A 12,337-nucleotide genomic window follows, 5' to 3' on the forward strand; every position below is an offset into this window, starting at 1 on the left:
CACTGTATATTGGTTACAGCATTGTTGAGCTGCTTATTACCACACACTATATTGGTTACAGCATTACTGAGCTGCTTATTACCACTCACTGTATATTGGTTACAGCATTGTTGAGCTGCTTATTACCACACACTGTATATTGGTTACAGCATTACTGAGCTGCTTATTACCACACACTGTATATTGGTTATAACAACACACTGTTAGTTAGCTACAGCATTACAGAACTCAAAGTTCCTGTAAGTTTGTGATGTCATTACTGTGGCTGTCGGTACTGTTTCTGCACTCTTAAGTTTAGTACTACTTGTTGGTAATTCATATCTGTTTCTGGTTTAAGAACTATATATTTCAGTGACATGAGTAGTGTACAGTATTGTTAAACACAAGTCCTGTTGATGGCAGAATTGTGAAGTTCAACACCAGTGCCAGTAGTGTTAATAACAGCGATGCTTAAGCTCAACAACGCTGGAGTTGGTTACACTTCTGTGAAGTAAAGCACCACCATTGCTTGCTACAGTGCTATAAAATTAAGCACCACCAGTGCTGGCTACAGTACTGTAAAGTTAAGCATCATCAGTGCTGGCTACAGTACTGTAAAGTTAAGCACCACCAGTGCTGGCTACAGTGCTTTAACATTAAGCACCACCAGTGCTGGCTACAGTACTGTAAAGTTAAGCACCACCAGTGCTTGCTACAGTACTGTAAAGTTGAGTACCACAAGTGATGGACACAATACTGTAAAGTTAAGTATCACCAGTGCTGGCTACAGTGCTTTAAAATTAAGCACTATCAGTGCTTGCTACAGTGCTATAAAATTAAGCACTACCAGTGATTGCTACAGTACTGTAAAGTTAAGCACCACCAGTGCTGGCTACAGTGCTTTAAAGTTAAGCACCACCAGTACCAGTCACAGTACTGTGAATTAAGACCCACCAGTGATGGACACAATACTGTAAAGTTAAAGACCAACAGTGTTTGTCATTTTAATACTAAGTTAAGCACTACCAAATGCTCGTCATAGCACAGCTATACCAGGTTAAACACAACTAGTGCTGGTCACAGTGTTGCTAAGTTAAGCACCACCAAATGCTGGTCATAGCACAGCTATACCAGGTTAAGCACAACTAGTGCTGGTCACAGTGTTTCTAAGTTAAGCAAATTGGTGTTATGTCATACTAGAGATACCATACATACAATGGTTGTGTATGCGTGGTAGAGTTTTGGGAGGGGCTTCGTCATCCCCCCCAGAATGGAGACATTATTGCTGGTAGAATTCCTATGTGAAGGATAAGTTGGACAATTGTCACATGTCATATCTGAAGTCTCAGTCTGATACTTCTGTAGGAAGTTGAAACCAATTTCTCCATTGCCAAAGAAACCGAGCAATGGTGTCTTTGGAAACATTTTCCTGAAGACTGATGATTCCACATTTTCACTGCCGTAGTGACCCTTGCCTCGTCCTAGACAGGCAAACATGAAGGCGTAACTCCTCTCCTCAGGTAAGTTACAGTCCTTGAGCTGCTTCAGTATTCTCTCCACTTCCTCAGGTCTGTGGATGTCTTCCTTGATGACTACTGAGGCCACCCTCACCTGTGGTCCACACAGGGCCACGCACATCATGGACGCTGAGCCAGACTCGCTACAACATATGGCAATATTCCACTTTTAAATAGGTACAAAGTATGGAGACAAGTAATACTTTTATTTATAACTATTCAAAAACATGAGTATGTGTTTTTTTTTCCTTTTCACAATCACAACCAGTCATTGTCACATTGTATGTTTCGGTCAGTTCTGAAGGCAACAACTGACCTGTCACAGTCTTGTAATAGGTATTGCCCCGACTCTGGCCCTTCAATATCTGGTAAATAATGTTGGTTAATTTTATCAACTCTGACCTGTTAGCCTTTCATTTTGAGTCTAGATTAATTCTGGCCTCTCAGTATCTTTTTGTGGGTGTTGATTGATTCCGATGTCCATCTACCACACACATATTTCATGGGATACATATCTTATGCACATTCTCAAAGAAAATTGATTGCAAATTCAGATATGTTGTGAAGATTTACTTAGTGAAGTGGTAACAAATATTACGACAAGACTAAAACTAAAAATTACTAGCATTCGAAAAATTATGTCACACTGCATGAGGTCTCCAGAGTTTATCCTTACATACACTAGTCAGTATGTTGATAACTTTCACACATAGATCATGCAGTGTTTGTATTATGTTATAACATATCCATGTCCATGACTACACTAAAACAAACAGTATTCAACACCTTCCACATACCTGGCAGGGTCGTGTGGGTCGGGGTCAGAGGTTATGAGGTTATCTACATAGCCCCCAGCTATCACAGCTCCGTCGTACAGCTGTAACAGTGAGTAGCCAATCTCCGGGGGACAAAACGGCTCATCACAGAAGAAAAAGACGGCTTTTACTTCCTTGTCTGGCGGCACAGTGCTGAGTTCTGTCAGATATGTCAATCCAGAATGTGTTTCATCCATTTGATTTGCATAATTGTAAATGTCTACATTAAATGTAAAGAATTCCACCCCCTCGACATGTGGTAGAAAAAGACACGTGAGAGCCAGCTCGCTCTCCACCTCCGCAGTTCTCTTCAGATCTTTACTGGTACCTGGAACAGTCATAAATACCACAAGTGTGGGATACTTGGGTGAATCAAACTCACAGGATTAAATGTATTTACAAGGACTATACTTAACCCCCAGTTTTAACTACCTCAGCTTTAAAGTGGTGATTGAAAATACTCTGCTTTACGGAGTTCATTTCAAAGTATTGAAAACAACATGAATCCTATGTAACATCAGCTCATGTCATTTTTATGAACAATTATAAGTTATTACACTAAGCTCAAATCAGTATTGGTTGCCATAGAAAGGGTAGGTTTCTATCGATTTGGGGCATGATTCATGGAAGGTGTCACTGTTACTAAAATTATCATTTTCTTCTCAGACTTGAACTTCAAAACAAAAGATCACACAATGTCAAAGATCAGACGTGTTGTGTAAGATCCCCTGGTGAAGAACTTTTGGTATGATATGTTTTTTACATCATCTTATACCAATCTGTCCATATAAAGTTTACAATATCTAATACATTCCGCATGTCACTCTGGAATTCAAACAAAATCACTTTGCACTCATGATCAACACCACAATCTTTTTGAAGGGACTATTCTTTGTTTATATCTATATATATTTTTTTCAATTTGAAAGAAAATTGGCATTTTATATTTAAAACAACATTAATTAAACATTCACCAATAATCTAAAGCTACAGTTGGCTCAATGTAAATAATATGTAAGCAATTATTTATTTTAGGAGTCAAACCTGCCTGTATCTGTAGGTTTTTAGAGCAAGTACTCTAATAATAGCCTACAACAGGTTACAAACACTACACAAGTAACACAAATAGCTGTAGCTTATCTTACACATTGATACCTACCCACAATGCCATCGGATGAAGCAGCCAGCAGTTTACAAGTCTTAGGTATCACCTTCCTCATTAGATCTCCTACACTGCTCAACATACACTTTGAAGCCCGTGGGTGTCGCATCTGGTGACGTGTGGGTAGTGGGATTTGCTGTTCAAACAACTGTGATGTACAGTACATAAAGAGAACACTGGGTTCTGTCCTTAGATCCTGTGTAAAACAAAACATTGGTATGTATCCTTGAAAAAACTCACTATAAAACTGTCACAGTAGGAAAACTATTAGTCATGTGTTGTAAAGCTTCTTTTACAAATAATATAGGGTGCTTTACAAATGTTGAATATTATTATTGACAGTACAAATTTTGACAGATTCATCTACCCCTGTTTCACCTTTGTTTGATTTTCAGTATGGCAGTGAATTTAAATGTGGGTCAAATGTTTGAAGACCCCAAAGATTACATGCAGAATGGGCTTTACTAAATTGTTCAACGTGTAGTAGGGTCCAGATGGGGTTTGGGTGGAAAAGGAATTTGCAGGAAAAAAAAGTTTTGAACATTTTACCTGCACTGCAGACATAATCTCAGCAGCAAGTCCATCCAAACTCTCATCTTCATCATAATCAGCAAAAAAACATGACATGCTCTTTCGCCTCTGTTTTAGTGATTTGGCAATAGTATTCCAGGTGCTACAGACCCTGTCAAAACAAAACAAAACTTCTGATCTCAAAGATAAGGCTTGTTAAAATAGCTGACTCCTTTTAAGATTTTTATGGCAAAGATATACTCTGGAACCTATTTTGGTAGTTAATTTCCAAAGGCCAGCATGTATAAAATAGGACATGTTCGATTAATAAAACACAAAAAGAGCAAATAATGACTTAATTCCCGATTGTTTACCTCACAAGGAAATATGCTATGGCTTGGTGTGATATGAAGGTCAATAATATTGATAATGGTCATTAGAGTGGTTTTCGGTTTCAACAAATTTTATTGTATTTACAAAAGGATGAGACAACAGGCAGTGTCTATATTAGTCTTCTCCTGAAACGGTACAACATATATATACATTTACAAAGAATAATAAGATATATTTACAAAATTATCGATAATTAATTACGCATTGAAATAAATTGACATTTATATGGAAAATATGTATATATGTTTGAATAAATGATATGGCTGAATGTTTACACTACACACACTAATAACAAGGCTAACACTTCTACCAGTGGCGTAGATGACTAGTACATTTTCGATGTTATGGTACAAGTACAAGTACTGCGTCTCTGGCAACGTACATACTTCTAAACACACACGCACACACACACACACACACCCACACACACATTCACAGAGCAGATTGATATAACGGGAAGTATTAGATAAAAATATACTAATCAAATTCGAGTTAGGTGAATCTATTAGTTAAATCAATAAATTTCTCAACTTTAGATAATATATAATTATTAGTTTCTGGTGATAGCTCATTATCTCCTGATGTAAGTAATTTCAGACTAATAAATCCTACTACATTATATATTTCATAAAAATCCAGTCTGAATCAGAATTATTAGGACAAAAAAAGGAAAAATGATCAGCATCTTCGCGCAGTGCTCCACAAGAACAACTGCCATCTTGAATAAGGTGATCAGTAAATTTATCGAAGTTTAAATCACTTGCTTTGTGCCTGATTTGACAGAGTATTATATTAAGATTCCTAGGATTGTACTGTTTAAAGATCAGGGAAATATTATCTACAATGTACTTGATTATTATGATAGTTAGTAAGTCTATATTTGAACAAAGTAAGGGAATTAGCAGATGTTATAGAAGAATCTAATAAGTTCCATAAGTTCATTTTATCAGGAAAGAAACTAGTGTTGTAGATATGAGTTCTAGCTTGAGGTACATTAAAGAATCTAGTATGCCTTAATCCATATGGGTTATTAGCTTTATTAATAAAGGTACAATAATATTATAAAGATAGTCAGGTGTTAAGCGGTTTATTATCCTATACATTAGAATTGATTTATGTTTATGACGTCTTAAACTTAAAGTTTCCATATTTACCTCAAGGTATAGTTTACGATGAGATGTCCCACTTCTTAATCCCGATATAATTTTCATAGCTTCAATTTGAACAGATTCTAGCATATTAGAGTGGTTAATTGTAGTATGTTGTCATTTGTAACCCGAGTTTTTGATTTGAGAATGTGATATATATCTCCTTAGAATCTACTTAGATTTACATGCCGTTTGTCATCGATGAAGTAGAGATGCTATGTCCCTTCTGGAACACATGGTCGTATTCTCCTTGTATGTTTTGAGGGCAAATCTTTCCTTTTTCATACTCTGCCCTAGTTTTTTACAATTGATTCTTCAAGTCAAAAATATACATGTGGGTCATTCTAACAAGTAGATTCATTTATCACCTGGGTATGATTTTACTGTGGATTACATTGTGTTGTGTAACGTTAATGTACATTCTATCACCTGGGTATGATTTTACTGTGGATTACATTGCGTTGTGTAACGTTACTGTACGTTATGGTTTATTTATTTCAAAATGTAGTTTGGTACCAGCTGCCTCTTTCTATGTTATTTTTAAAAAGAACTTAAAGACTTACCTGTACACAACTGATCAAAAATATATTCGAGAAACAGAACTTTTCCTCAGACGTGAGGGGATACGTTAGGGTTCCTGTGCATCCCCTCAAGTAAGAGGATGTCCAACAATTCAATCCGTTCTACTTTTGTTTCGTGTCGGGGTCTGAGAAGTTAGAACTACTGAAACTTATCCGTGGTTTCTTGCATGAAGATGTTTTTGTATATTATGAATAACTACCTGGAACATGTGTTGAGTGATTTCGCTGATAGATTCTGCAATACCAGATTTGCTATCACTGGTATATTTAGGACGACAGCAGGCGATAGAATTGAAGCATGCTCCATTTTGAATGTTTACGTTTCCCAACCGATCACGTGATGTTCTAAAAATAAATACACATTAGGGGCATGTTATTTTTGTTGAAATATTTATTTTCTACACATAGAATAAAATGTAATTTATCCTTGAATCGTAAAATCTAAATAACTAGGCCTATCCTATTCAAAAGGCATTTGGCATTTCGTGTGATATAAATAATCGACACCGTTCAAATGTTTGAAAAGCTCGAGAAAAGTTCAAGCATCTCAATGACAAAGCCAACTGGTTACAAGACGATAAAAAATGTTTACAAATGGCTGGCTCTAATCGTGCAGTGCGTTAAATTAGACGCAGTCCCCGGTTAAAAACCAGACATGGGGTCTGGGTATAGTAAATCTAGTCAGGTGCAGGCAGTTCATTTTGAACCAGAAGGAGACAAATCAGAGTCAAGGTATGCACGCCAGTTAATTTATTTTAGTCATGATTACAGTACCGACTATGGTCATGCCTTTTAAGTTTTGATGAGGCTGTACTGGCTTCAGAAGTATCAAGTCTCTACTTCTAGTATACAGACATCCTGGCCAATTGAATACCTGATCATTATGTATGATTTGCCTTCGAAAACAAATGTTATCAACAAACGCATGTCACTATGATCAATGGTGTTGGAAATCTGACTGTAAACTGAGATAAAAAAATCATATAAAAAAAAGAAGGGTATTACTTTAAGAAAATTACATTTTTATAGTATTTTTTTGCTATGATGGCATGTTTCCACAGTAGTCCAAAATATGAGACTGCGTACTGTAGCTACAAATGTAGCTGGATGCGTTTTAAGGTGCTAGTGTGTATTGAAACCGTAAACTATAGACAAATGTTTCAACAACAGTTGTAGATACAACTGTACTTTCGTTTGTGAATTCAATTAATTAATTTATGGACTGATCTTATTTTAATCACAGACCATCTTCAGGCAGCGTCAAAAGGACCAAATCCAGGAGCTCCAAAGATGAGGTATAGCAATATGCCAACTTATATGTACTATAAACAATTCAAATGTCTATGTGCCGAAGAAAATAAGATAGACTAGATCAAGTCTGTAAGATGTGAATTCCCAACAGGGATTCCTTAGTCCTGTATTCCATACATGAGTAAATTTAATTCTTATTTATAGAGGAAGTGACTATATATGACATTTTACTGAAGACTTTCAGTTTGAAGCATCAATTCATTTAATTAAAATACATAATATTTAAATGCTCTTAATATTCGTAAAAGAATCATTAAATATGACTGAGGATGGGGACGGTATAGAAAGAGTGATGGCAAGCATTGTTAATATAAGGTAACAGTGATAATGAACTTGTATGCCAGTATCCAGAAATGCAAACATGTGCAAGCTAGGTTAAGATAAATACCTGTCCAGTCTCCATATCTGTGCACGTTTACTGTGTATTCTAGGGAAGGACATTAAACACAGCCAAATTAAGGCAATGCTATGATAAACCAATAAGAGATCATTCAAAGCATTTTTACATCTGCTCAGTGCTGAACTTTCTTAAAAAATAAGTGTAACATTATTTATCAATGTCCAGATTAATTATTGTGATATCCAGTGGCCATAATGAGATATGCCACTGATATATATATTCATTTTACTTAAAAGACATAAACATAATCTCATAATACTGTGAAATAGAGTGGAAATAGACATGTCAATATATTTTTGAGCAAGATAAATGTTCAAGTGAATATTGATTTTTTTGAAGAGTGGTGTAAATGAAGATGTGAAATTGAAAGAGGCAGAGAAGAGGATTTTGGAGCTAGAAAAACAGGTAATGATGTTCCTGAAAAATTGTGTTCAGATTTTTATATCTTGAAAATCAGTTTATGTATACTCTTAGTCATCTTTGCTAGCCAAGGGTTAAGATCCGGTACGATCGACCTACTGTTCACTCTGGAGAGTAGGAAGACTGGATCATAACCCTTGGCTAGCGAAGATGACTCTTAGTACATATATATAACTTTACTTATGGCTTGTGAAAAAATATAACATACAGCAATTCTTATTATCACAGTTGTTAGTTCATATTATACACATGTTTATAAAAATTAACAATAAATAAATACTGTTTACTGGGAAATTTTCAACCAGTCAAACTTTCACCCTGCATCAGTGAAATCCATATTCACCGGCCAGTTTTAATTTTACCCTTCACATTTAATTACTGTGTTTATAATGTTGTTTACTAATGTTAGATGTAATGAAGAATTTGCCCTCATTACGGAGGATGTAAAATGCGAAAATGAAACTGCAGCAAAAATGACCTGGTATACAATTCAGCAACACCTCAGCCTTCCTTACATGTGTTTTTTCTACCCACGTACATGTTACCTTTAGTCGGCTGAGACAGAGAGTGAAAACCTTGATCTACAGGACCGTGTACAGGGGCTGGAGTGTCAGCTTGACCAGGCAGCTAGACTACAAACTGTGCAGGAACTTGAAGAGCCAGAAGATCTAACCGAGACCCTGAAAGCCAAGGACATGTCCATAGCTAATGCCGAGAAGGAAAAGAAAGCTCTCCAGACAGAATTAACAAAAATGGTAAACAATAAACATTACACTGTTTATTAATATCAAGATTTTAATAATACTTTGTGAAATTTGTATTACTAACATAAGCAGTCTCCTTTGTTCTTTTCTCCATTTGTGTTCCTTGCATTGTCTTCATGTTATTTATGAATGGACTTGAGAGTCCACTTATTTTACTTTCATTTTAATCCCTACATGTCGCTTGTTACTAAAATTAATTAAAATCATTGCATAAAACAGCTTAAACGATTCACATTTATTATTTAATCTAGATAGGGTTATTGTAAGTATTATTTCAGACATTTTTTGTAAGATATTGCCAGGCAGTTTCTCCACCCTGAAAATATTCAAATACATTGTAGTTGGCAAATACCAAGGTATATATATACAAGTACAAGTGTTTGTTGGACGGTTAGAGCACTTTACTATTGGTTTTGTTTCTAACAGAAAAACCGATACAGGAAGCGGATCAAGACTCTGATGAGCCAGGTGTCCGAGGCAAAACAGGAGCAGTCCATCCAAATGTTTGAGCTACGAGATGAAATCAGCCGGCTACGGGAGGAGAACAGGAAAGTTAGAGGTAATGATCATAAATAAAACAGATAGAAATGATAGGAAATCTAGGGTAACTCATCACACTAATACATTGTTTATGCTGATGATGTCACGCGCATGTATATAACTAAAATGTTTTAAAACATTTAAAAATGCACCAACACTGATGATAACAGGTTAATTATATACCTCCCACACTTAATTTGACATCTTTTTGTACATTTTTTATGATGATGAACTATTACAATGGGTCTGACTAAAGATGTTGATCTTACATGTCCAGGCAATGCTGTACTATATTACCGCTTTTCTCCTTATTTCAGAAAAGAGCAATTCTGCCTCCAGTAAAACATCTGTTGAAGAGGAACCTCCGGGTGGTAACAAAATGATGATTGTGGTGGAATTGTCCAATCAGGTTTCTGAGCAAGAAGATACAATCAACAAGCTGGAGAGAGAAAACAAAGAGAAACAGCTGATAATTGACAAACTTTTAGTTGAGTCTAAAAACGGAAGTAAATTAAAATATTTTCCCTCGCCGAGGAGAGAAGATTTAGAAAGAGAGAAAGAAACAGAGGAAAAGAATTCTTTACAGAAATTATCATCTGGACTAGGACAATATACAAAACCTCCTATGTCTGGAGGGAACAACAGAATGCCAGGAAATGACATTGACTTTGAGGACGAACGAAATTGTTCTGGTGCTAGTCGTGACTCTGGTCTGGGATCTGCCAGCAGAAACGGCAGAAATCCTCCAAAGTTAACCTCAGGTTTATCCAAGCTGTCCACTCTGTCCGACTCGGATTGGGAATCAGATGAACCTTTGTCTGTACAGTCTAAAATCCGGAGTGCTCCAGCCGATGTCCATGCCAAAAGGACAGCCTCCAGGTGTAGTACAATTAGTTATAAAACCACAGAAGATGACTGTATATCTGTAGACGATAGTGCCTCGGTATCATCAATGACAAAGAAGTCAAAGAAAATGTCATACCTTCAGCGAAGGTTCCGACCAGAGATTGGACACGGAGACTCTACAAGATCACCACTGCCTACAATGAATGCATTTGAAAATGAGACTAGTTTACAAAGCAAACATTTTTTCCTCACACAGTCTGGTTCGCCTATCAGTGAATCTGACCCAGTACCAGCACATTGAAAACAGCACCAAACTACCCCCTTTAACACATTCCAACAACCTATTCCATTTAAAGACAGCTAGAAAACTGTTACTTTCTGCATTCCCTCAGTGTGAAGGTTTGAGGAATTATTATTACATCATTAAATCTTCAAAAAGATTAGGAAAATGTTGAATATGTATTTGTGCTTATTGCTTATTGTAAGCCATTGTTTGATGTGACTGTATCCAGGTCACACATACTTTACAGAGAGATCATTTTAAGTTGTGTAACCTCAGTATACTTGTTGCCACATTTACATATAATAGGCATAAAGAGACAAATACATCCATGCTACCAGGCAACAGGTCCAAGCATCACTCTGGGGACTTAGTTCCTGCTTCATGTCTTTGAAATGGTTGAAATCTCTACCCTTAAACTACATATCACAATAGCTTAAATAACAAATACAACCATGCTACTAGGATCAGCCTTGGTGTCCAGCCATGCCCCTGATGTCTTAGTCTCTGGGTTATAACTTAGCATTGGTTGTAATCATATTAACAATTGCTAGGCATGAAAAGATAAGCAATCATGCTACCGGGATGGCTACTAGGTCCAGCCAGGCCCCTGTAGGCTTAGTTCCTGGGTCATTAAGTAAATAATTATACAGTTATAAGTACTAGGCATAAGAATAAGAAAGAGTCGTTGGGAGAAGGAAATAAAATGTTATTTAAAGTAAGGATCAAGTCCCAAAAATGGGAAATATTGAGAATTGATGATGTTTTGTTGTATGTTTCATTTACATATTAATAAAGGGTTATTTTTATCATGTGACAATCAGCTCAATGGTTTACTGTGATATGATCCATTAAGTCCAGGTGGTGCTGATACTGCTGCACATCAGCCTTACAATACCACTACATATGTTCAACCTTAGAGAGTGTGAGTTATATACAACAAAGGAATCGGGCGAGATGTGCTATGATGGTACATCTGCTCATAGTGTGGTTTATTTATATACACATGAATTGATTCTTCCTGTGTTAACTTAATTATTAAACTGTTGATCATTTTTTCAATCAGAAGTGTTTGTTCTATATATCATTTTGTATTTGTGATCAACTTTTAGATATGTGCTTGAGTAGAATGAAACAACAAAAAGAAACTAGAAACACTGAGCAAGCTCAAACAGACATATCCCCCGCTTGTACTTAACTTGTTTCTGGAGCAGAAGTCTCAAGGGCCACAATTCCATAAAAACAAGACAATTCGGCAAATTATAGTCCCCTACTGAATGTGAAATGCACAGATGATAAATTTGTGCAGAAACTCAATTCTATATATGAATGTTTGACAGACCCACAGCATTCAATTAGGAATAGTGTCAGCGACCTGGCCAAAAACAGAGTGACCTACTTTGATATACGACACACACCCTCACTAAGATGAACCCATACTCCAAGTATAAAGTTCCAGTGACTAGTAGTGTAGGAGATAGAGCCTGGACAAACTTTTTCTTTGATGCAGGTCAAAGGTCAAAATCTTGGTCAGAGTGACCTACTTTTAATACACAACACACCACCTCACCAAGGTGAACCCATACCCCAAGTATGAAGTTCCAGTGACTAGTAGTGTAGGAGATAGAGCCCGGACAAACTTTTTCTTTGATGTAGGTCAAAGGTCAAAAT

At 36.4% G+C, this 12,337-nt stretch overlaps 2 protein-coding genes across 2 annotated transcripts; one reads left to right on the forward strand and one right to left on the reverse strand.

Moving 5' to 3' along the window:
* Positions 1–6: 6 nt before the first annotated feature.
* Positions 7–6,436, reverse strand: LOC110453112 (F-box only protein 22-like). The gene is made up of 5 exons (XM_021501949.1): positions 6,306–6,436; positions 4,023–4,155; positions 3,471–3,669; positions 2,294–2,639; positions 7–1,639 (listed from the first exon to the last, which is right to left on the reverse strand). The coding sequence occupies exons 1-5, from the start codon at positions 6,410–6,412 to the stop codon at positions 1,171–1,173; spliced, it is 1,254 nt and encodes a 417-aa protein (XP_021357624.1). The 5' UTR covers positions 6,413–6,436; the 3' UTR covers positions 7–1,170.
* A 243-nt stretch (positions 6,437–6,679) lies between these two features.
* On the forward strand, positions 6,680–11,726 carry LOC110453113 (myosin-2 heavy chain, non muscle-like). The gene is made up of 6 exons (XM_021501951.1): positions 6,680–6,837; positions 7,349–7,400; positions 8,156–8,221; positions 8,788–8,991; positions 9,427–9,559; positions 9,858–11,726. Exons 1-6 carry the CDS (start codon positions 6,761–6,763, stop codon positions 10,685–10,687), a joined length of 1,362 nt encoding a protein of 453 aa, XP_021357626.1. The 5' UTR covers positions 6,680–6,760; the 3' UTR covers positions 10,688–11,726.
* The last annotated feature ends 611 nt before the right edge of the window (positions 11,727–12,337 follow it).

The sequence above is a fragment of the Mizuhopecten yessoensis genome, unplaced genomic scaffold, assembly GCF_002113885.1.
Source record: "Mizuhopecten yessoensis strain PY_sf001 unplaced genomic scaffold, ASM211388v2 scaffold7087, whole genome shotgun sequence".
Lineage (NCBI taxonomy): Eukaryota > Metazoa > Mollusca > Bivalvia > Pectinida > Pectinidae > Mizuhopecten > Mizuhopecten yessoensis.